General features: G+C 39.2%; 2 protein-coding genes and 1 long non-coding RNA gene across 3 annotated transcripts in view; 2 read left to right on the forward strand and 1 right to left on the reverse strand.

The window, feature by feature from the left end:
- Window positions 1-25,324, reverse strand: part of LOC307169983 — a 553,579-nt gene that overhangs the window by 165,194 nt on the left and 363,061 nt on the right. The window lies entirely within an intron of this gene.
- LOC307169921 (uncharacterized protein) overlaps window positions 1-25,324 on the forward strand; it is a 181,525-nt gene that overhangs the window by 22,906 nt on the left and 133,295 nt on the right. The window lies entirely within an intron of this gene.
- LOC307169937 (uncharacterized protein) lies at window positions 10,412-20,652 on the forward strand. Its single transcript, XM_079890816.1, has 5 exons — window positions 10,412-10,548; window positions 13,863-14,198; window positions 16,598-16,918; window positions 19,733-20,060; window positions 20,491-20,652. The coding sequence occupies exons 1-5, from the start codon at window positions 10,497-10,499 to the stop codon at window positions 20,522-20,524; spliced, it is 1,071 nt and encodes a 356-aa protein (XP_079746942.1). The 5' UTR covers window positions 10,412-10,496; the 3' UTR covers window positions 20,525-20,652.

Raw genomic sequence — 25,324 nt, forward strand, 5'->3', positions numbered from 1 at the left:
AAAAGGCTTTTAAGAGAAACTGGTGAGAAAGAATCCTTTACATTTTTTTTTTATAGCCTTGACTACCTTTGTTATATAAGTTTTCTGGGCATGACTCCCTCTACATATTATAGATGACCTTTCACAGCTCTGTCGTTCATGTGGAGAGCATCACAGGCATGAAGGCCAAACTGTGCAATGGGTAAGAACAATTTATAAATGTACATTGCAAAACACACACTTAACATGTAACTTATTCTAATGTTTGTTCTTCCCTCCTTAGATTGAATGTACAGAATGTGGAAGGTGGTACCACTGGGACTGTGTGGGTAGACCTTCCACAGTTGGCAAATACAGCTGCCCTGCATGCATGTAGTGCATTTGTCCTGCCTTATTTATTTATTTTCTGTTATTGTTGCTTCAATATGTTATGTTTATTGAACATTCCCCTAAATAAATGCTGTGGGTAATTCACTGGATCCTACCTGTATGTCATTCATTATAAATTATTATTATATTTGCATAACTATGGCTTATCCCTTTTCTCCACTCTTAAGAAACATTTATGGTGTCCTGTATGCTTTAACTCATTCCTCAGCTTAAATAAATAACTTGTTCCTTTAACTACAGTGCATTGCTGCTCAATTTAAATTAAGCCACAAACCATGCATCAAAAATAATCTGCGAATACACACGCACAGCAAAGACACAATGTACTGTAAATATTTTATTGAATGTAACAATTGTCATCTAGATACGAATTCCATTGAAACGAATGTAACAAAATGATGTGGGCGTGGTCTGACTGTGTGTCGCGAAATTAAAAAAACAACAACAAAAAAGCTTCCCTTAAACGGCGTCTGAAACATACAGCGGAGCAGCGACAGAGGAAACATTAATTTTAACATTAATTTACCAATAATATGGAAATCCTTTAAATCTGCTCAGTGGAAAATTCGCTGTGACAAATCTGTAGCCGTCTAACATCTGCTGGAAATCCAGGTAAAACTAACTGCGTGCACGCGCGTTCCCCCAGTTAACATAATCCCCAGTTGATCCGTAACACCAGTAACAATTAGTGATGGCAAAATGAGGCTTCCTGAACCACTGAGACCTCGCAGGCCATTGCTTCAGCCAAAGGTTCATTACTCGAAGCAGTGCCGTCGCAGGTGGGGTGCGAGGCCCTGTGCGAACTTGAAATGCGAGGCCCTGCTCTTTGATGTGGATGCTCAATTGCGCATGAATATAACGGTCATACGGACGTAGCTGTTCTAGTTCTATAGACTAGTTGCACGGAGCGAATTGCAGGCATAATCTCGCTGCAATACATTTTTATGAAGTTGAATAATACAGTATAATCATGCACATAGTCTCGGCTATGACTTTTTGCTATTTCAGAGGGACAACAATCAACTGTGCAACAAGTGGCTTTCACATCAAGTCAGCTCAAGAATACATAGATCCGCCTGTGAAATTACAGTGATCCTTAATGGTCCAGTGGTAGAACTTTCGACTTGAGTGTTAAAGGGACACTTCACCCATTTGCATTAAGCTTTGCATTGTTAGAAACCCAGTCATACTATTGAATGGTCGTGCAACACTCTCTCATTTTCCCTTGAGACGGGAGAAATCTGTTATTTACCTCTTACACTTCCTCCTACAATGACGCAAAAATCGTCATTTTGCGTCATTGTAGGAGGAAGTGTAAGAGGGGGGGATTTCTGTTAAGACTACAGACACTAGTTTCTCATCTTTCCCAGGGTGGGGCGCGCTCACGCTACAGACCTATTACAGATCAGTGGGTGGGACTTTACTCTCTGAAACTGAAAGCAATATCCTCCATCTTGCTTGAAGCTAAGCTAACAGGCGCTGTGGAGACAGATGTACAGTTATGACAATAGCGGAGGAGAGTGCTCAATATGATATAGAGGAAGAGGATTTCGGAAGTCTGATGCTTGAATCAGGTGTTTGTGGCTACCTTTACAAGCCGCATTATAGCGAAGAGCAGCCGAGGCAGAAGACCTGCCTGCCGCGGATGAGGAGCCCGGACTGGCTCGAGTTAGGGCGGACTGGTGGCGCCGGTGATCTCACTATGCAACTACGAACCGCTACGAACACAGAGATAGAGTCCGTCTGCGGCAAAGAATTTCAACGATGACAATTTCTCCTGGACGAAATCTCTGAATCAGACGAGGACACGGACGTTTGTGTTGAGAACTATCCTAGTTTCGCACCGCATATGTTCTGACTGAACATCCAGGTACCATGCAATAATTCACCTTTTCGAAAGAAATACAAACGAGGAGTAATGCACTATATGAGTTCGCCAACTAACTAGACATTTTGTGTGAATGTGAAATGAATTTCAAGCTCTGGTAGTAGCTAGCCTTGTAGACGGAAGAGTGATTTCTCTTATAGGCAGATATCATAGACAGTATATAAACTGGACACAGCGACCCCATTGGATTCAACGGAGACAAGTGAAGTCAATTAGAAGCAGTAACTTCCTGATGGTCGAGCGTACTGCGCAGACTCGAACTGAGCTTGACGACGTAGATGTGACGTGAGCAACCCGTCTGTCTTCTAGCAGCTGTGCCAAGCGAAATCTCAATCATTCCCTTCCGAAACTTGCAGAGACGGAGAGTGTGAGTAGAAGCTGTCCATGAGCTAGGAGCAGGAGTAACTTTTTCTAAGTATTTTGATTAATTACTTTGTCACTTTGCCTCCACGTCCCCCCTATTGCGCGCGAGCTTCTCCTCCTGTCCATACGGTAATTATTTACTGTGCGACAGAGAGTCGCGTGGGTATGACGCAATCGTTAGCCTATTTTTACAAAAACTGCATATACGGGGCCATAACGTAAGATACAAGGTAATGGAGCCTTTTATACATTTTCGTGTTTCTTTAGAAATAAACAATGGACAAATGGAGTCTTTAAACGCCTCAGATGTAAAGTTATTCGCTGTCAAAGTGACGCCAAAATGAATGGGAGTCAATGGGATGCTAACAGCAGGTGATGGTCTGCTAGCCAATGGCGGCGCCCGGGGAAGCTTCAATGTTTTCCGAAACATTGGGGGCTTGGCAGATATGTGCTTTCTGGATTAGTGGGAGTGGCTTGCGGAGCTGTGCAATGTGGTGCATTGTGGGAGTTGTTGTCTTTCATTCAAATGCGTTCTGAAGTTATTTTTTGTCTTTTCTCGGTCACGAAGGCACCAAATTCAAAAATTATTTTACATTTCGACTACATATATGACCCACTTTAAATAAAAAACAATGTTCAAATGGGTGAAATGACCCTTTAAAGGTTTTAGATTCGAATCCGCTGTAGTAGGCTACAGTTTTTTTTTTTTTCTCGTATAGTTTTTTTTTCTCATCAAAACCGATTATGTTCATCAGTGGTTATATATCAAGCAGGGACACGTTTGTGTGTGCATTATGTTTTGTTATTTCACCAGAACGAATAGAGTAGGCTATCCGCAACTGATTGAAGCGCGTGTCCGAGTGAACACAGTGCGGCGTGTGCGCGAGCCACACGAGAAAATGCTGTATCCGCGCAACTGATCGCAGTGGCAACGAGCACTTTGATCACTTGATTTAAAAAACACATTTCAGCGCTAGATCGCCTCTTATTTAAAAATCGAACGAAATGAATGCTCTGCCAGTTAACTGAAGATGTTTTACTCATTTGTAGAATTGGTACATTCGTGCCGCGAGATGTTTTAAAAAGTGGTGGAAAAAAAACGCAGGATTGCGAGGCCCCCTCTGGCGCGAGGCCCTGTGCGGTTGCACAGTTCGCACAGTCTATGCGACGGCTCTGACGAAGCTTCATTCAGCATTGCTCAATAGTGACACCTAGCTACTGTGCAAAGAAATAGCAGACAAATTAATTCATTCTGAACCAGTGTCGCGCAAACCCAATCACCCACCCACCCTCCCAATGCATATTTTATAAAAATACTTTTATAAATATTAATATTTATTTGTAATGTAAATATATATAAATAAGAATATTTATTTATTTATTTTGTACTCACTGTTGATGTCTGTAACCTTTCATTTGCAATAATAAAAAGACATGATCAGACATTTGTCCATTACTGTGTATAATATAAAATATGTATCTTTCTCTGTCTGAATTTACTTGTGCCGAGTCACACACATAGTTAATTAATAATTCATAAATTGTTTGGATAGTGACAGTATGAACAACAATAGTGACACTGTATTTGAGTGCAGTGCTTATGTTAGAGGGAGAATAATAAAGTACATTTATTCATTTAGCAGATTATAGATAACAGATTAAAGTAAACTGCATCAGAATAGTCCGGAAGGAAGGATAACAATAGATTTTTTATTGAGAAACAGAATTATTTCAAGTGTGTTGGGGTTTAGACGATTCCTCTTCTTGGACAAAATCTCTCTAGCCTGGGAAAAGATCCTTTCACAGGGAACAGAGGATGCAGGGGAACGTAAAAATGCCAGCGCCAGATGGTTTAAACGAGGACACTGATGCTTCTGTTGAGCCCAGACAGGGGAGGATTCCCTCTTTTTTGCTGACTCCATTACCAGGAAAAAGGAAGAGTCACAAAAAGCAAACAATTCCAAAAGGGCAATCCAAATCAAAAAGCAGTCCAGTCCAGATGCAAAAATCCAGAGCAATCCAAATAATCTTATCTAATTAATATAACAAGACTATAATATAGCGAGGCCTACTATAATAATAATATAGCCTACTACAACTATTCTAACCTGATAATGTAATAATATACAGCCCTCACGTATAAAACAATAACTACACTGACACTGACAATGATAGTTTTATAACTCTCTGACTCTCTGACACTACTACTGCTTCTACTACTCCTGACATCACCCACAAGGTGGCGCGAGTTTCGAACCGCATTTTATCCGGAAGCGACACTCAGACCGAACCGATGACGTATCCACACAAACCGAGGCCTCGTTTGTCATTAGTCACGTGATTTTCACGTTAACAAATGGACTGCATTTATATAGCGCTTTCATAGACCTATGGCCACCAAAGCGCTTTACATACTGCCTCACATTCACCAACACAACAACACAAGCCTCGAATCGCGGCTTCATCTGGCACGCCCACTTTTTCTCGACACACGCTCCGACGCCTCGCTTCAAATGTCACATCACTAGTAACAATCGGAACAACTGAGCAGAGTGGGTTGAGAGCCGGGGAGAAACTTTGAACTTGGGAGAGTGGCCGAGCTGATAGCAGGAGAACAGAACGGGAGGTCAGTTGGTGTTCTATGCTGGAAGGACTTTGTTGTTGTTTTTTTTTTTTTTTTTTTTTCCTATTTTCTTTTTAGTAGTAGAAGTAAAAATAATATTAGATTAGTGTTGAGATAAGGTAGTGATATTGGAGGCCTATGGCTTCAGGGAGTGGAAGGGATGATGATGATGAGGATGGTGGGTGGCATACGGTGGTTAAGGAAAAGGGGGGATCTAAGAGGGAGGCATCGAGTGAAAGACCTGAAATGTCAGGAGATGAAGGAAATAAAGTTAGGAGAACATGAATTTCTGAAGAGTTAGTTGTGCTGTTTAAAGTCAAGGGAGCTAATCAAGGAGATGCAGGATTCAGAGCAATTAATCCATAAAAGGTTACTAATGCTTTGGAGAGTCAGATAGGCAAGGATTTTCAGGCCAAGATATTATATAATGGAATGTTAAGAGTTTGTTGCAAAAATAGGAAACAGTATGGTGATGCTAGAGGTGTGGGGAAGTTGGTGGTTAAGGTGGAGACTTTGGTCCCAAGAGGAAGCAAGCAGGGTGTCAAGGGAATAGTATATGGAGTGTTTGCTGGCTTATCTGAGAAGGAGATCTTAGAAAATGTTAAGGGAGCCCAAGTAACTGATGTGGTAAGATTTAAGCGTAGAGATGGAGCTGGGGATCCGCCCATCATGTTAACGTTTTCAGATGGTGTATTGCCACAGAGAGTGTTTCTAGGAAGTATGGCATATAATGTGAGGGAGTACATTAAACCACCGTTGCGCTGCTATAATTGTCAGAAGTTTGGGCATGTTGCTGGATCGTGTCGGGGCAAAAGAAAGTGTGCAAAGTGTGGTGGAGATCATATAATACAAAATTGTAAGGCAGAAACTCCTAAGTGCCCTAACTGTGATGGGGTTCATGCAGCAGGGTTTCACGGTTGTAAGCACTTTGTCCAAGCTAGGCGGGTGCAGGATGTGAAGGATCAGAACAAGGTAACATATGCAGAGGCGGTTCAAAGAGTGGCTAGAGAAAGTGGAAATGGAAGTTCTGTTGTAAGAGAAGTGCTAGGATGCCAGGTCCCTATGTCCAATCTACCATCTGTACCTTCATCTGACATGATAATTTTTAGTAGGGAGTCATTTTTGTCTTTTGTTTCTGATGTGTTGGTGGGAACTAAGAAAGCATCAAACCGGTCGGATGTCATTAGGGTAGTTGTGGGTGCAGCTGAAAGGTATCTGAGTATAAAGCAGTTGCCAGAAAAATTACATCAATACATGATGGAGAGTCAGTGTATAAACAGGTCACAGTTATCGAAGGCTAGCAGTATGGAGGACGTTGGTGAGGTGGATGATGAGGATCCTCATTAATATTTTAATGTGGTATATTCTTCAATGGAACGCCCGGAGTCTGATTGGAAATGGTCAGGAGTTAAAAAGGTTTGTAGATGATTTTAAAGAAGTACCAGCTTTGATATGTATCCAAGAGACATGGCTAAAACCCTGTCTAGATTTTGTAATTCCAGGGTATGAATGTTTGAGATTAGACAGGCTTGATAGGTCAGGCGGGGGTTGTGCAACCTTTGTTAAGAACGGGTTGCAGTATAGGAAGGTTGACATTAATTCTAATATTGAGTGTTTGGCTGTGGAGGTTTGGAGTAGTATCAGTTCTATTACTGTGATAAACTATTATAACCCCTGTCAACCTTTGGTATTGTTAGATTTTGAGGAGATAATGGAGAAGGTAAGGTATCCTGTTATATGGATTGGGGATTTTAATGCACACAATCCAATATGGGGGAGTGATCACAGGGATAAAAATGGTGTTGTAGTAGAAGAATTTTTAGACAAATATGAGTTGGTAGTGTTAAATGACGGAAGACCAACTAGGTATAATATTGGGAGAAATACCTACAGCCATATAGATTTATCAATTGCCTCATCAAACTTAGCTAGAATTGGTGAGTGGGATGTTATAGATTCATATACGTTAGGTAGTGATCATTATCCAATTTTATGTAGATTTGGTAGGGATCTGAGAAGAGAAGTGGAAAAGAATGTCCCTAGATATAACTTTTCTCAGGCTAAATGGGATAAATACCAGGAGAAAGCTCAAAGCTTAGTAGGAAATGTTGATAGTGAGGGTTCTGTAGATAACTGGAATACTTCAATTAGTCTCCTGATGCATGAGGCTGCTTGTTATACTATACCTGTGAAGCAGGAACCTAGGTCACGTATGCTGGTTCCTTGGTGGAATAAAGAATGTGATGAGGCTGTAAGGAGTAGGAATAAAGCATATAGAAGTTTAAGAAAGTATCCTATGTTGGTTAATGCAATAGAGTACAAACGCCTAAGGGCAGTAGCAAGACGAGTTATAAAGGATGCAAAAAGAGATAGTTGGAGGAAGTTTTGTGGTACGTTAGGTCCTGAAACACCTGTAAGGCATTTGTGGGCAGCGGTACGTAGAATGTCAGGGGTATATAAAAGAAGATTGATACCATTGTTACAGAAGGGAGAGGTAGTAGCAGTTTCCAATAAGGAAAAAGCAGACATGTTTGTTGAGAGTTTTCAAGCTGTGCATAGATCAGAGAGAATGGGGGTTGAGAGGTGTAGGAAGAGGGCTGAATTGATGGAAGTTAATCAGTGGAAGTTAGAGAGGAGTTTGGAAAATGAAAATCCTATTAATTTGTTCTTTTCTTTAAAAGAGTTAAAGGATGCAATTATGTCTGGAGCAAATACTACCCCGGGGAGAGATAGGCTGTCTTATGAGTTATTTAAATATCTGGATGATTTTGTACTTGAAGAAATCTTAGCTTTGTTTAATACTGTGTGGGCAGAGGGTCTTTTGCCCAAGGAATGGAAACATGCAGTTGTGGTCCCTGTCTTGAAACCAGGGAAAGAGGCATCTGACCCTAATTCATACCGTCCTATAGCACTCACAGCAGTGACTTGTAAGATTATGGAGAGGATGGTAACTGACAGATTGGTATATTTTTTAGAAACTAGAGGACAATTTGCTGATGTTCAGAATGGTTTTAGAAATGGAAGATCTACAATAGAGTCAGTAGCAGTTTTGGATCAAGATATTAAAAGGGCATTTAGCAATAAGGAAATAGTAGTGAGTGTATTTCTGGATATTGAAAAGGCTTATGATTCTTTGTGGAAGGAGGGATTGATGATTACAATTTTTGACATGGGAGTTAGGGGACGAATGTTTAATTGGATAAAGGACTTTTTAATGAAAAGAACAATTCAAGTAAAGGTTGGTAATGTTCGTTCAAAGACTGTGGACATAGAGAATGGTACTCCACAGGGAAGTGTAATAAGTCCAGTTTTATTTAATATAATGATTAATGATATTTTTGGTAGAATAGAGAGTGGATTCGGGTTATCTTTATTTGCAGATGACGGGGCCGTTTGGAAAAGAGGGCGTAATGTAGAGTTTGTTTTAAAACAGATTCAAAGAGTGTTAGTATCTGTAGAGGAATGGGGAAATACATGGGGCTTCAAAATCTCTGCTTCTAAGACTAAGTATATGATATTTGGTTTTAAAAGAAAGTTACCTAAAATAGGGCTATATATGTATGGGTCTCCATTGGAGAAGGTAAAGGTTTTTAAATTTTTGGGTATTTGGTTTGAAGAGCGTATGACTTGGGCCGTGCATGTAGGTAAAATTGTGTTGAAGTGTGAAAAAGTTTTGAATGTAATGAGAAGTCTGGCTGGGTGTGGGTGGGGGGCTAATAGGGTGACAATGATGCTAATTTTTCAGGCTATGATCAGATCTGCTCTTGATTATGGGTGCTTTGTATATGGATCTGCGTCCAAAACTGTTCTGGCTAGGTTGGATGTGGTGCAGGCAAGAGCTTTGAGGCTTTGCTGTGGGGCCTTCAGAACTACCCCAGTACCTGCCCTGCTCATTGAAATGGGAGAAATGCCCTTATGGTTAAGACGCATTAAGTTAGGGTTACAGTACTGGGTAAAACTTAGTAGGTGTAAACGTACCTTCCCAGCAAGGTGTCTGTTGCAAGAGGTTGCTGGTGATAATAGATACAATAATTTTTTTGTCATAGTAAATCAGTGGGCAAGGGAAGATGAGCATGGATCAGGGAAGTATCGTAGAACACACAAGCTGGTTACCTATGCCCTATTGGGTGCTGCCTGAAGTGTGTGTTGAGCTTGGTTTTCTTCAGGAAAAGGATAAATGTGAGGTGGCACCAAAAATAGAGGAATATCTTAATTCAATCAGTGAGAGCACTATGATTATTTTTACAGATGGATCTAGAGATCCAGTTAGTGGGGAAGCTGGATTTGGGGTATATGTGGAACAGTTAGGGTTGGAAATTGGTCGACGTATTTCTAATGGATGTTCTGTTCTTACTGTTGAGTTAATGGCAATTTTATGGGCTCTATGGTGGATTGAGGAAGTAAAACCTAGAGAAGTCATTATTTGCTCTGATTCTGCAGCTGCTCTGGAAAATTTAAAAGTAGGAAAATCTAAAGCTCGTCCTGACATTGTATATGACATCTTGAATGTGTTTTTTAGAATTGGGTTTGAGTGTAATATCAGTTTTTGCTGGGTTCCCGGGCATGCTGGGCTGAGGGGGAATGAGCTGGTGGACAAAATAGCAAAGGAGAGCTTAGGAAGAGAAGTAGATGTCCATGTATTATTAGGGAGAGTGGAACTGAGGGAACAAATTAAAGAGGGTTTAATAAATGAATGGCAGAGAGGGTGGGAAAAGGAAATTAGGGGTAGACACTACTTTTCCATTCAACCTAATGTTAGGAAAAAATGTTCATTTAACATTTTGTCACGTAGGGACTCAGTTAAAATGTGTAGGTTGAGGTTGGGGCATTGTGGATTAAATTATTCTTTGTGCATTGTAGGAAAGCATGTTTCTGGATTGTGTGAATGTGGGAGTATGGAGACAGTAGGGCATGTTTTCCTAGAATGCAGAAGGTATAGGGCAGAAAGAAATATATTCTTTAATAAATTGACAGGAATTGGAGTTAAGGCTTTTTCTCTTTTATCTTTGTTTGGTCACAGTGTTGAGCAAAAACTGATCTCCAAGGCAGTTCTTCAGTTCTTGCATGATACAGGACTGTATGTAAGAATTTAAGCTAAATTTTGACCTGTGGAGGGCAGTAATACGCTCAGCAGCGTCTACACTGCCGGAATCCTATAAGAAGAAGAAGAAGATCCGTAACACAGTTGTGAACACGCATCCACATTTTGCCCGACAGTGTAAACAAAGCTATGTTACAGGAAAAGTGGAGAAAATGAAGCTTCTCTATAGTTTGCTACTAGTGCTCTGGTGTTTATCCGACCATGGTAAGATTTTTAGGCTTATTATCTAGAGCTCTTCCGGCCAATGAAACCGAAAGTATGTTCTGTTTTGTAACTTCATATATATATTTTTTTCTGTTTTGTAACTCGTAGGCTATTGCGTTATATTCGACAGGCTTTCATCGTAGGAATTTCGCGTTCAGTGTTTTTGCTCAACCATGGCAAATATGTTTAAAATCTCACTTACTGCCTGCTATAAAAAACGAACGATGTTTGGAACTTGAAACCAAGATTCGTGACTAATCAAATCATGGCAAAAATATTGAAAAAGTCAAGTTTATTTATATAGCGCTTTTCACAACACGGGTTGTATCAAAGCAGCTTCACAGTAATAAATTAGAACAATACATCAATGTTTGTTTCTAGTGGAACGTTTACGTTTGGTAATGCTGATCAATAGTATCGTTGATTGATTAATTAAATTAAATATCCCCAAATATCCCCAACTGAGCAAGCCAAAGGCAACAGTCCGTGTAAATGATCAAAACATGTGATTTGTATGTCTACATAAAAGTAGGCTACCTGGCATCATAGCGTGAGTAGCCTAAATGCTGCCTTCACGTGGAACGTTCTCACCTGAAGTCCATATATATTTCCTGCTGGCATTTCAACGTTGAATCACTGGTTTGAATTTCAAGGTTGAATCAACGTTGAATTATGTTTCGATTTTGTAAAACTTTTTGCACTCGACTTTTTTTCGATTTTGTTGATCTTGACGTTGTTTCACCGTGGATGGCGTAACGTTTCACCGTCTCTTCTTTCAATATGGGTGAATAAAGGTTGTATGTCGACGTTGAACCAATGTTGAATTATGCTTCGGTTTTAGGCTACAAATTGAATCAACGTTGATATCGTGACATTGTTTCACTGTCTTACCTTTCATCATGGGAGATGAGAATACAAGTGTACATTCAATTTCAACCTTTTGCAGTTGGGACATGAGTCATTGTGACTCATGTTTCAACTAAGAACTAGGTTGAAATTGAATGTACAATTGTATTGACTGTATGCTGTCTGAATATGTGACTAATTGCCTCAACGCATTCAAGTTTTGACTTGAGGGGGCATGCATGTAAAATGTTCTAACTAATCACTTAAAGGAGAACTCTGGTCAATTTTAACATTGAGCTCATTTTTTGTACATTTGGAGTGCTGTCAGTACAGAGAACAACGACAAAAATCGGTGTTGCCTACACTGTGTTATCCTCTTTTGACTTCAATGGGGCAATGGGGTTTTAAACCTGCTTTTAGCCTCTTAACATCCTTGATGTGTCATTACAACTGCACAGCCAATGTGATTCCTTCAGAGTGATCATGGTGAAAATTGCAGTAGATGTGAAAGATATGGAAAAAAATGAAGTTAATTCGGCCAGCGCTCATACCTGTATTTATTTCCTGTTTTCGGTCAAAGTCCATAGTAGTCGATTGTCGAGTTCACATTCGTGATCATATGTATCTAAGCAACAGCGCGTGAACTCAACAATCGACTACTGTGGGCTTCGACCGAAAACAGGAAATAAATAAAGGGTATGAGCGCTGGCCGAATTAACTTCATTTATATCCATATCTTTCACATCTACTGCAGTCAGATTCACTCGTGTTCGCTGTAATAGCAATTTTTTTTATCTCACTAGGGAAACACAGCATCACAGGGTTAAAGAACACTCAAAAGGCAAAATTGTAATAAAGAAGAAAAAGGTTTATTCATTGAGGATGAGTTACTGAGCCGCAGCCACCCGGCTTGTAAGTCACAATCCTGAAGACATGATAAAACAGAGACATTTTATACAGGTTTCTAACATCTTGACCACACCTACTTAGTTTTCTGTAACTTTCCAAAAGATACCCTCTATCTTGAGCTGGTTTGGACTGGTTTTCTACCCCCTGGTGCAGATCACCCTGTTCTTTGTCCCTGAGACACCAAAAGGCCTTCATTTATGACCTAAATTGCCTTCTGTTAGATTACCTCCTGCTTCCCCTAAGGGGAGGGCAGGGGACCCCATGTTTATTGCTAAACGACCCCTGTATTCTCCTGGCTGGTCCTTTCTCGTGCCCAGGTGTAAAGCATTTTTATCCTGTCTTCCTGTCCCTTATTCAGCTGTTAGAAAAATCCTCACAGAAGCATATGTTCAGATGATAGTACACAGTTAAATGAAATCAACAAGTTTAAATGAACAAAACACAAGAACAATGAATTTTCCATTTACATTCACTCTAAAGGAATCACTCACATGACCTGGGCACTTGTAATGACACATCAAGGATGTTAAGAGGCTAAAAGCAGGTTTAAAACTTGCCCCATTGAAGTCAACAGGGTGCAAATTTAAAAAGAGGATAACACGGTGTAGGCAACACCGATTTTTGTTGTTGTTCTCTGTACTGACAGCACTCCAAATGTAGAAAAAAAAATTAGCTCAATGTTAAAATTGACCGGAGTTCTCCTTTAACAGATGCCTTTGTCCAAAGTGAGAACAATAGAAACACTTAGACCAAACAAAAGAGAAACAGAAAGTGCTGTGTCAAGTTCCTATTAGTCGATTATGCTTTTGTTTTTTTGTAATGAATAATCTTTTGTGTCTTTTATACACACGGACCTGCTTCAGCATATGTTGTTAGAAAAAAAATTAGTCCACATAGTTTTCTTTTTCTTTTTTTACTTTTTAACTTTTTTGAGTTTTTATGAAATTAAATAAAAAATATATAGTTAGTGTTAAGGTAAATGTGACTTAACTAATAGGCTACAACATGTTCCTGGATCAACATTTCAATCAACCGATCAGATTTGAGGGATATGTTTACAGTTTGTCAAGTTTAGGCTTAAAACCAGGATTGGTTGCATCAACATTATTCACCATCATTTTAAGGATAAGTTATGCATAGGTTTACGTTTAGGGATAGGGTTAGGACAAAATTTTCATATGGAAATTGGATCCTGGAATGTTGTTCCAGGATCAAAAAAAGTTATGCTTTACTTGGAAAAATCACAGTGACCTTAGTATTAATGGGTCAATTATTGATGAAAAAGGTGCATCTTTGGCTGTTTCTTGAAAATGACTGATACTCACCTGCTCTGGTTCAGTTATGAGTATTTCATATTCATAATTGCAAACATTCATAATGAAATAAGTTAGGCCTAAATGAATATGAAAATTCTTAGTAACATGAAATGCACCGATAGGGAAAGGGTGGTGGCAAACTGTCAATACATAAGCTCACCCTTTGCAGAATATGCTAGATTGTGGACTTTATATGAAAATGTTTTTGTTTTGTGTATAATGAACTGTTCATTTCTTCTTCAGGTTTTCCCTGCGTTGTTTCAGATGAAATGTCATTGTCAGTGATGGAGGGAGATTCAGTCACTTTAAACACTGATTTTGAATTAAAACAACAACAAGAAGATATAAAATGGTATTTTAATGACATTTGCATTGCTCAAATCAGCGGATATCAGAGTAAGATCTGTACAGATGTTCAGTGTGAAGATACTACTGAGAGATTCAGAGACAGACTGGATCTGAACTGTCAGACCGGATCTCTTACAGTCACAAAAACCAGAACCACAAACTCTGGAGTTTATCAACAAGAGATCATCAGGAGCAGCATCAGTGAAAAGATCTTCATTGTTACTGTTCATGGTGAGTCATTGTTTAAAACCAAGTCTTGTACATTTAAAGGTAGGGTAGGCCATTTTGTAAAACACTTTTTGTTGTTATACTGGTTGAAACTCTTCACATCACAGCAATCAATAATAGAAGTGGTCTTGTTATTAAAACACATACATAGTCATAGGCCTATATTTTCTGTGGAAGTCTCGGGGTACAAAAAATGTGTGTCCAATCATTGCATTCGGCCAGACCTCACCTGACTGTCAACATATTATGTATTTCTTCCATATCTCCATGTATCTGCTCCACAGACATCACACGTCTTCAGCTCGTTCTGTAAAGCTATGCAGTGTTGATGTGCTCAACATGTGTGAATGGCCATTGTGTTGACAACAACTCAACATACGTCTCTGTATATATGTCTCTCAACATATTTTCTCGACATATGTCTCTCAACATATGTGTTTGTGATTGTCAACAATGATCAACAATGACATCTTTGATGCTCTTTACTGAGTGCTTACATAGATACACACGGGAGCGTTTATAATCCCTAGGGGCCTGTTCACATATCGCGTCTTTAGCGCGCACAAGTTCGTTATTTCAAATGTAGCCGCGCGGTATGCGCACTCATAATGGAAGTGACGCGGTCGCAGTGCGACGCGTTCGTTTTTTCCAAGCGCGTCCGCGCCGCATCGAGATAAAAACATCTCAACTTTTCAGAATGCCGCAAGCGCACCGCAGGTCACGTGACAAGAACCAAGCTTAGCAACGACAGACGCCTCCGGAGCGCAACCACCCGAGCGCTTTGGAAAAAGGAGAACGCGGTGCGCCTAGCGTTTTCTATGCGTTTTTAGGAGCGATATGTGAACGGCGCCTAATATATCTGTTGATCTGCTGATAGACCTCACTTGTGTGTATCTGCATAAGCGCTCGATGAAAAGCGCAAAAGACATGTTTTTGAAGCGCGGATAATTGTAGCCAATCAAAGACATGTATGTTGAGCGCGACAACACAATGGCTAATCAGAGACGTATATGTTGAGCGTGTCAAAACAATGGCCAATCAGAGAAGCATATGTTGAGCGCATCAACAAATTGGCCAATCAAGGGACGGATATGTTGAGCACGTCAACAAATTGGCCAATCAGAGGCCGTATATGTTAAGTGCGTCAACAAATGGGCCAATCAGAGACGTATATGTTGAGCACGTCAACAAATTGGCCAATCAGAGACCGTATATGTTGAGTGCGTCAACAAATTGGCCAATCAGAGACCGTATATGTTGAGTGCGTCAACAAATTGGCCAATCAGAGACCGTATATGTTGAGCGCGTCAACAAATTGGCCAATCAGAGACGTATATGTTGAGCACGTCAACAAATTGGCCAATCAGAGACCGTATATGTTGAGTGCGTCAACAAATTGGCCAATCAGAGACGTACGTTGAGCGCGTCAACAAATTGGCCAATCAGAGACATATGTGACCTTGGACCACAAAACCAGTCTTATGTGTAATTTTTTAAAATTGGGATTTATACATCATCTGAAAGCTGAATACATAATCTTTCCATTGATGTATGGTTTGTTAGGATAGGACAATATTTGGCCGAGATACAACTATTGAAAATCTGGAATCTGAGGGTACAGAAAAATCAAAATATTGAGAAAATCGCCTTTAAAGTTGACCATTTCTATTGGCGATAGTGCTGCATCCATTCACAAAAATAAATGTTTTATATATTTAAGGTGGGAAATTTACAAAATATCTTCATGGAATATGATCTTTACTTAATATCCTAATGATTTTTGGCATAAAAGAAAAATCTATAATTTTGACCCATACAATGTTTTGTTGGCTATTGCCACAAATATACCCGTGCCACATAAGACTGGTTTTGTGATCCAGGGTCACATATATGTTTGAGCATGTCAACACAATGGCCAATCAGAGGTGTTTAAGAATCCGTTCAACAGCGCTCAAAATGCTAGAGAGAAATGCTGGTATCGTGACATTTTTTTAAATTCAGTACCAAAGTTGGCTCTTTTGACAACTCTATTAAAATGTTGTCAATCCCCAACACAGTAGTATACAAAGTGAAAACATTTTATGGATTACATTTATCTATTAAATATTCATAATGGGTCATATTCCTTATGAATTTCAGTATGAAAATGCTGGTTGTGTGAATTCTCAGATGGGGCAAAACATGAATCAGGATGTTGTTTGTATGATGTTCATAAGGTTGGATAAGAGTGCCCATGAGCCTCAAGTATGTTTGTCTGAATAGTGAGTGTGTAAATCACTGTTGTTCTTCTGCTGTTTCTTTCCATGTGATATTATGAATCAAGACATAATTCTATACTCACAAACTGTAAAAAAAGAAAAAAAAATGTTTGGTTCATAATGAACTGTTGATTTCTTCTACAGGAGCTTCAGGTGTTGATACAGACAGAGTGTCAGTGATGGAGGGAGATTCAGTCACTCTACACACTGATGTTCAAACAAACCAACAAGACAGAATTAGATGGTATTATAATGACATTCGCATCGCTTTAATCAATAGAGATCAGAGTAAGATCTGTACAGATGTTCAGTGTAATAAAGGTACTGAGAGATTCAGAGACAGACTGAAGCTGGATCATCAGACTGGATCTCTGACCATCATGAACATCACAGACACAGATGCTGGACTTTATCAACTACAGATCAGCAGCGACACTGAAAAGACCTTCAGTGTTTCTTTATATGGTGAGTCATTATGTTTTAAAGCAAATCGTGTACATTTAAATCACATCCCAATTTTGCTGACATTCAGAGGTGTATTTCTCTGTACCTGTTGTAAGGGAAACAGGTCAATTTAGCTCAAAGGGAATTAATTAATTTCTAGGGAATTTTGAAAGAATCACTTATTTACTGCTGAGCAAATGACTCGTCCAGCGTTCACTTGAACGGGCCGTAACTATCAGCTCTTCTGCGGATATACTGTAAATATCAAAACAATAGTGAAAAACACTATTTATTAGCACGGTAACATAGATCAGCAGTTTAATTAAATTTGTAATTAAATTAAATTTGAAGTGGGAAGCAGGCTTTGCTTTAGAATCGTTGACCGAAACTTCACAGCAAAACTTAACTTAGTTTATTTTCTTTTCAGCTGAGAGTCTTGGTTCTAACTAAAAGAAATAAAAGTAAGACCAGGGTTGTTAGATGGCTTGGAATAAATAATTTAACCCATGTTCTTCTGATCTTGATCTGCAGTCTTTTGCCTGCTCGCCTACATGTCTGGTCTGAATCATCGTCTGTATGTCTACTCCAAATCTGTTTGTCGACTCTAATGCTTTGTTCATCTCCTAAGATATTATACTCGAATGTTTGTCCAGCCTCCTGGATGAGTTCTGACCACACTGTCTTTAGTTCAGAGGTGGCTGTTTCTTCCCCTCTAATCGCAAATCATGAGTTATCTGTGGTCTCTTATCTTCCAGCTCTAGCAGAAAGTACAGAGGGTAAAGTTTAGTCATGATTTCTTATAATGATACAATATGTTTTACACTGATTTCATTCAAGCCATCATCTGAATTATGAGCATACAATCATACTGATAGGAAACAAGAAACATTTTCAGTCAACCATCTAATAGTTATAATGACTGCATGACTTATGTGATCTAAGCATAATAGTCACATAAATGGGTTGTAGACATGATATAGAATTATGTAGTCAAACGATGTCCGTCAAGCATTGTTTTGGGATGATTTATGTATTTTGACATTGTAAGATATCAGTCTCTGTGGTTTTAAGAGATTTCACCCTGGGGTCGATTTCACCCTGTTAAGAGGAATGTCTGTAGCCTGACTTCGTCATACTCATATTCTAGTCAGAATGTGAGTCTGAGACTGTTCCATAGAGATTTGATTATGGGGCGTGTCTCAACCGAACCAGGAAAAAAAACCTCTGCACTCAATTGGATAGACCTACAACCAATCAGAGCAACGGAGTAAATGACGCATGTTCTTCATTCATATTTTCAACCAACAAAATGTTGCGACTCTCTGTTCCTCTTTTAAAATGAATGCACTGTTGCTATCCTCTATAACAGACGCGATGGCGGAATCTACACATGATGTTTCATAAACAAAGTTCGGGAGGAGCACGTACAAATAATCAATCCAATATCAACTTGTCATCAAACAATACCATGTCTAACGTTACCCTATATCAGCATGAGGAAGCATATTCACTCAGTCAACTTACCTAACACTCCTTGACAGTTTTTCAGCATCCCTCCACCACCCCGAATCCTCACTCTTGTCTTGTTCTCTCACAACCAGGAACACGGGGGGAGTATGGCTACCGAGCCCACAGCCCTCGGACAGCACGTCATATACGCATTTATTCTATCTGACTTATTTGTGTGAACTCGTGAAATCTTATATACGCATTTATTCTATATGACTTATTTGTAAATGTGAACTCGTGAAATCTCAATTCTCCAGCTGCACTCGTCTTTGTTGTAAACTAATTCAAATCAAGCGCTCTTTGGTGACCTGGGTGATTACGTTACCGTTGCTCATCTGTCCATCATCGTATAAAGCCCGCCCTGACAATTTGATTGGTCCGAACAATTTTTGTTCGGGCATAATAGCTCCTCAACGGAGCGAGTCCAGACCGAACTTCCCGACCAAAAAATATTGTGGGCGGGGTTCGGGCTGGCACCCAGGCTAGAAGGTCTGCTTTGTATATCTGTCTTGGGATCAAACACCCTCTGCCGTTTTATTGGTGGGGCTCGAGCTGTGCCATCAAACTACCTGTGGCCCTAGATTGTTGATTTGGGTTCCTGAATGTTGATCCGGAGTATCTATTAAATTCTGCATCTTGATTAGTTTGAAAGATTCACTTAGGTCTGGTTCATTCTCAAATTATTCACTGTATATGAATTCATATACAGTAGCCTATATCAATTTCTTGGAAGTGGAATTTGTAGATTTAAATAAATGACTATGTGCATGTTGCAAAGATATCCCATGCACTATTAGAATTTAATTAAAATAGTACTAGATCAGCATTATATATAATTATTGTTTCTATCTATCTAAATAATAATGTCATGATGGCATTTTAATTTTTTGTTATTTTAAAAAGGTACTTCAAGATGACATGCCATCTGTCATGTGTGGACATAATCGGTAGAAATCCCTATTGTAATACAAGCTTCACTGACTTCATCATCATCATCTTGCTTGTTCTGAATCAGAAAGTAATTAGTATCTCCCTACTTTTAGTCTTTTTATTGGATACTTTTTTACTCTTAGTCAAGTAATTAATAACATTATAATTTTTGTTTCTACTTGAGTAATTACTTCTATAAGTACCTTTACTTGAGTACAGATTTAGGTTCCCATACCTCCCTCTTATGTTTATAAGCACCAAATGTGTATAAATGATGCTTTTCAGACTGAAAGTCAAGGAAGCATGTTTTATCGCTTTTATATCCACATTTCTCTCATGTTTTTGTCTTTTCCCTCAAATCAAGATCCTCCAATCATCTGTTGGTTTGTGTTTCAGATGTTTCTGCTGCTGAAAGAGATAAAATGAAGAGAAAGTCAGTGATGGAAAGAGAATATGTTATTTTATATACTGGTGTAATAAGAAAACTGAATGATTCAATAACATGGTATTTTAATGAGATTCTCATCGCTGAAATCACTGGAGATCAGAGTAAGATCTGTACAGATGTTCAGTGTAAAGAGAGATTCAGAGACAGACTGAAGCTGGATCATCAGACTGGATCTATGATCATCATGAACACCACAGACACAGACTCTGGAGAATATAAACTACAGATCAACAGCAGCAGATTCAGCATCATTAAGAGCTTCAGTGTTTGTCACTGGTGAGTCTCATTTAATCATTCAGTGCATTTTTGCTTAAGCAGTTTTAAAATAGTTTACTATATTTAAATCAAAACAGTAAATTATTTCATTGTGGCCTGTTTAAAAAAGTGAGCTTTGAATGTATAATAAAACATAATTGAGATAATTTAATTTTGCGTTATGAATTTTACATTTCTCAAGTCTATTATAGGAATAAGAAAAATGCATATCAGTAAGTTTTCCTGCGAACTTTGTTTCCTGTTGAGCTCAGTATAGTGCTATGATGCTGTTTTAACTGCTGCTGTTGTTAAAAAACACCAGATTTTTTCAAATAAACTATTTATCAAATCAATATCACTACTAAAAGCATAAAGTTATAAATGTCAGTCAAAAGAATTGGTAGAGTTGATTATCAGGTGATCTCTAGTAATAATGTGTGTCTGTCTTCAGCTCCTCCAGATTCAGGTTCGTCTTCAGCTGCTAGAATAGGAATAATTGCTGCTGTTCTGTTTGTGGCTGCTGCTGCTGCTGGGATTTACTGTCTCCACAAAAAAACAAAAAGGCAAGTATTACATACAGTTGATTGTTCAAAATGTAAGAGATTTATTGCACAAAAAGAATCTTTAAGTAAGGAATAATTGACGACAAATTTCTTACGCATCTAAGGCTACGTCTACATTAATCCGGATACATTTGAAAACGGCGTTTTCGTTTAAAAACGCTCTCCGTCCAGCGTTTTCAGGCGTTTTCGGACGTTTCAGTGTGGATGAGAAACTTTTGAAAAACGCATGAAAACGCTAAACTCACATTTACTGCGCATGTGTAAAACCCCACCAAACATCACTGATATGATTCAGGTGGAAAAATAAATAATGAAGTTATCGCGCAATTCTTCTGACAAGAAAATTTTATTCAGTAAAATATCTCACCATTCACTGATGCGTCCAGGTCGCACGCAGTCACCATATGTTTGGTCTAAAACGCGACTGCTCTCATGTATTACCGCAGAACAGCAAATGTGAGTATAGCTTCTGTCATCTTTGCAGGACTGTGATATGAAGAGTGTGCAATGTAGAATATTTTTAGCAACAGTGTGAAAGTGAATAGCACATAACAGGCACAATACTGGTATAAACATGAATATCTATTGGTACAATATGCGTCACATGACTAAATTTACGTCATCGTTTTTAAATCCCTCCGGTTTCACAGTCCACACTACAACGCGAAAACGGCGTTTTCAAATGTATAGGCCTACGCTTTGGAGTGCGTTTTCAAAAAGCTTCGTTTTCATTAATAAAAACGCCGTCTCAGTGTGGACGGAAGGCCAAACCGGAGAGAAAAAGATGCGTTTTCAAACGAAAACGTATTAGGCCTTGTCCACACGGACACGGGTATTTTTATAACCGTGACTTTTTTTACGCGGTTCGGCCGTTCGTCCACACGGAAACGCAGTATCAGGTCACTGAAACCGAACATTTTTGAAAACCCCTGCCAGGGTGAGGATTTTCAGAAACGCCGGTTGCAGTGTTGTCGTGTAGACAGTAAAACCGGGGTTTTTGCTTCTGATTCAGGCTTCTGATTGGCCAACGTGGCTTTACGATCGCCGCCTGCTGGTGTGGCATGCTCTTGACAGCGCGTGATAGCGTGTTTTTTGCGTTTTCATGTAGGCGGAGATTTCTTTTAAACTGAGCATGTGTGGACGGGATTTTTTTTTTAAACGCAGGAGGGAAAACTCCGGTTATAAAAATACCCGTGTCCGTGTGGACTAGGCCTTAGTGTGGACATGGCCTAATCCAGTGCCTCCGTTGCTAAGTCCAAAACGTCATTTTAGAGTTAGTAACGGAGGTTTGAGCCACTGATAGCAGATAATGCTGGAGACACACGACTAGCTGACACATTCACTTACTGTTTTCATCGACGACGACTGCAGCAGATTTTAAACACCGACTTTGAACACAGACTGAACGCGCGTTTGGGCATGATGATCAGTCATATCAAATAACATTCATAACCGGCCTTAAAGTGTGTCCCCGGTTTTATGCAGAGAGAGATGTTGCAATAGTGAGACAGAAAAGCATGTGCGTCAATATTATTTATTTATTTATTCAATTCGTTTTAATTCATTCGTTCATTCTTTTTTTCTTTCTATTATTGACAGATGACAGTAGACTATCCAAATAAATTAAACACAAAGCCCTTTTAACAAGTAGGCCTATCAATGATTATTTATTTGTTATATTATCTGCAATAAAAATCCGCGCTGCAGGACTATCCATTTATTTAGCCTATATTCAATTTAATTTTCTATTGATTATAGATGGGACTGTATACTTTATTTATTAAAATTAAACTGCATGTTTCTATTGATTGTGAAGCTAGACATTGAAAATTGTAGATGAAGCGCATGCGGCTAAATGCTTTTTATTGTTATGAATTGTATCCTATTTTCCGTTATTACAGTTGACTACGCGAAGTGATATGGAACTGTATTGCGGTCAAGACCTGCCTGGAACTACTTTAGCTGTGCGTTTCCCTGAAAATAATGCACACCTTAGAACGTTCTTCAACCAATCAGATTCAAGCATTCAACAGCCCTGTAGTATAAAAATATGTATAGTATGTATTTTTGTTCTAAATGACCAAAGTTAGAGTTTGTTGTTGTTCAAACAGGACCCAGGACACCGCGAGATGATCCTCATCAGGTGAGATACTGTGAACACTGAATCTGTCTGCAAAACACTGTGAATTTACTGTGAACTAGAAAGCCACTAATGACATGATTTCAATCACAATCAGGCCAAAGCAAAGTTTGTTTCAGGGCTTCAAAGCAGCTTGTCAAAGTCAACTTTACGGCTTCTCTGTGCCTATTACATTATATGTAGGTGTGGCTCTGTCTTCTTTAAAGTGGAAATATCCTTTTTTATTTCTTCTGTTCAGTCCATCATGGTCAGACATCTGCAAAATACTACATGAACACACTGGAGAGCGGCTTTAAAATCGAATTCTAATCGTAAGAGATACTGACATATTGAAAACTGTAAAGTTCTGCTTTAAAGCATAAAGTGCGATATAATAAACATGACGTGAGTTTACTGGAGTGCAGAGCTGGTGCAAACACATCCACATCGTATCAGATCTTTCTTATCTGCTGTTTTCTCACCGCTGTCCACAGGAACATCTTCAAGTGTAACTGTTGTCATTTTTGTTGTATTTATTTTGTTATCGAGAGGAAAGTGCACAGCACATATTTACACATTCATCTGAACGTCACTCACAGCAGTGTGACCGGATGTTCACTAACAGAATATATCGCTGGTCATGTATTGCAAGTGAAGGACAAGTGAAGAAAATAACTTCTGTTTGTCAGGGCCTAAGGTAGTGTGTGTGCGTGTGTGTGGTTTTATACAGAATTTAACACTAATAATAACTGACTTCTTTAAGAGAGCGCTGCTCTTGTACTGTTTGACTTCAGAATGAAGAACAGGGTCTTTAAAACCACTTTTCTGTGTTTGTGTGACTGAATCATAAATCCTGATCATTTGCTTTACCTTCTGTGAATCTGCTTCTTTCTTTCAGGAGAATGATGATGCAGAAGCAGTGCCCTTTAATCAGAGGACTGAGACTGCACAGAAGGATGATAATAGAGAAACTGAGACTGCACTGATGGAGGATGATAATGGGACATCTCCTAATGAGACTTGACACTTCTGGGATTTCACAGTAACATTATTATTTAAAATGTTTCACTGACAGGGAACATGAAGAAGTGGAAAAAGATCAGGGAAAAAAGAAAGTGATAGAAGATCATCTTATATTCTCATCGCTCGTAGAGAAATGGTGTCAGGATACTAAAATACCAGTTGTCTGTACCGATAACGGTGACTTGACGTTTGTAGTTGAAACAAAGCAACCCATCTCCAGCAGAGAGCTTGAGGATTTCCAGTGCGCAATAGTGGAGGGATTATGAAGGCAACTGTCACTCTGTAACTTGCATTAACTGGATTTAATCTGTACTACTACTGATACTGTAGAATGACTGTTAATGTTACATCTTTAGAATATTAGGATTTGCATCTTGACGACATTCATGTTGAAAACACCAGTTGTTGACTTTTGAATGCTGGTGTCTTAACACCTTAATTCACCTTTGGCTAAGCCACGCCCTAGAATGTAGATTGACCAATCACAGCGCTCCATTGACTTTAACGCAGGCGTCTCATATTTTTGATCTCGGCAGGCTATTACCGTCGTAGTTTTATAAAAAAAATATGGTTAAACGTTGTGCCTGGGGCATTTGTAACACAGATACGCGTTTCCTAGAGAGGTTGGAGGGGGGTGTCCGTTTTTTCCCTTCCCAAAACCGATTTCAAATCCTGACAAGTGTCGTCTTTGGATTAAACTGTGTGTGGACGTCCTCACAGTCAGCTAAACCCCTCAAGGATCAACAAGCACACTTTTGTGTGGCTAAGGTAAATTTGCCCATCAAGTTATACAAGTTATAAAGCTAGTTAGACAGTTTTATGCTGTTTTAGGTTATGATTTCGGTTCTCTACCCTAATTACGTTAATGAAGAATCAAGGTGCTAGCAAGCAAGCTTAGCGATAGTTTAGTTATCACGTAAATCAGGATTGTATGTTTTGACTAGCGGCTGGATGTTAGCTAACTTTGTTATTCAAGATACAAACACCTAACGTTAGCGTTAGGTGTTTGTATCTTGAATAACAAAGTATCTTGAATAACAAAGTTAGCTAAAACAAACAGCATATAACTGTCTAACTAGTATAACTTTACAGTAAGGTTAAAATCTAAATTTACCTTAGAGCACACAAAAGTGTGCTTGTTGATCCTAGCTGACTGTGAGGACGTCCACACAGTTTAATCCAAAGACGACACTTGTCAGGATTTGAAATCGGTTTTGGGAAGGGAAAAAAACGGACACCCCCCTCCAACCTCTCTAGGAAACGCGTATCTGTGTTACAAATGCCCCAGGCACAACGTTTAACCATATTTTTTATAAAACTACGACGGTAATAGCCTGCCGAGATCAAAAATATGAGACGCCTGCGTTAAAGTCAATGGAGCGCTGTGAAAAAGTGTCGGACCTCTGTGGGAGCTCGTTCTTGGCTGCGCTGTGATTGGTCAATCTACATTCTAGGGCGTGGCTTAGCCAAAGGCGAATTAGCCACTTGGTAACCTCTAAACTGGTGTTTTAGAAACAGCTTTGAGTTTTGGTTTGGTTTGGTTTATGGTGTTGCATTTTTCTGGTTAAAAAAAATGTTTA

This window comes from Squalius cephalus, assembly GCF_949319135.1.
Source record: "Squalius cephalus genome assembly, chromosome: 13".
NCBI lineage: Eukaryota > Metazoa > Chordata > Actinopteri > Cypriniformes > Leuciscidae > Squalius > Squalius cephalus.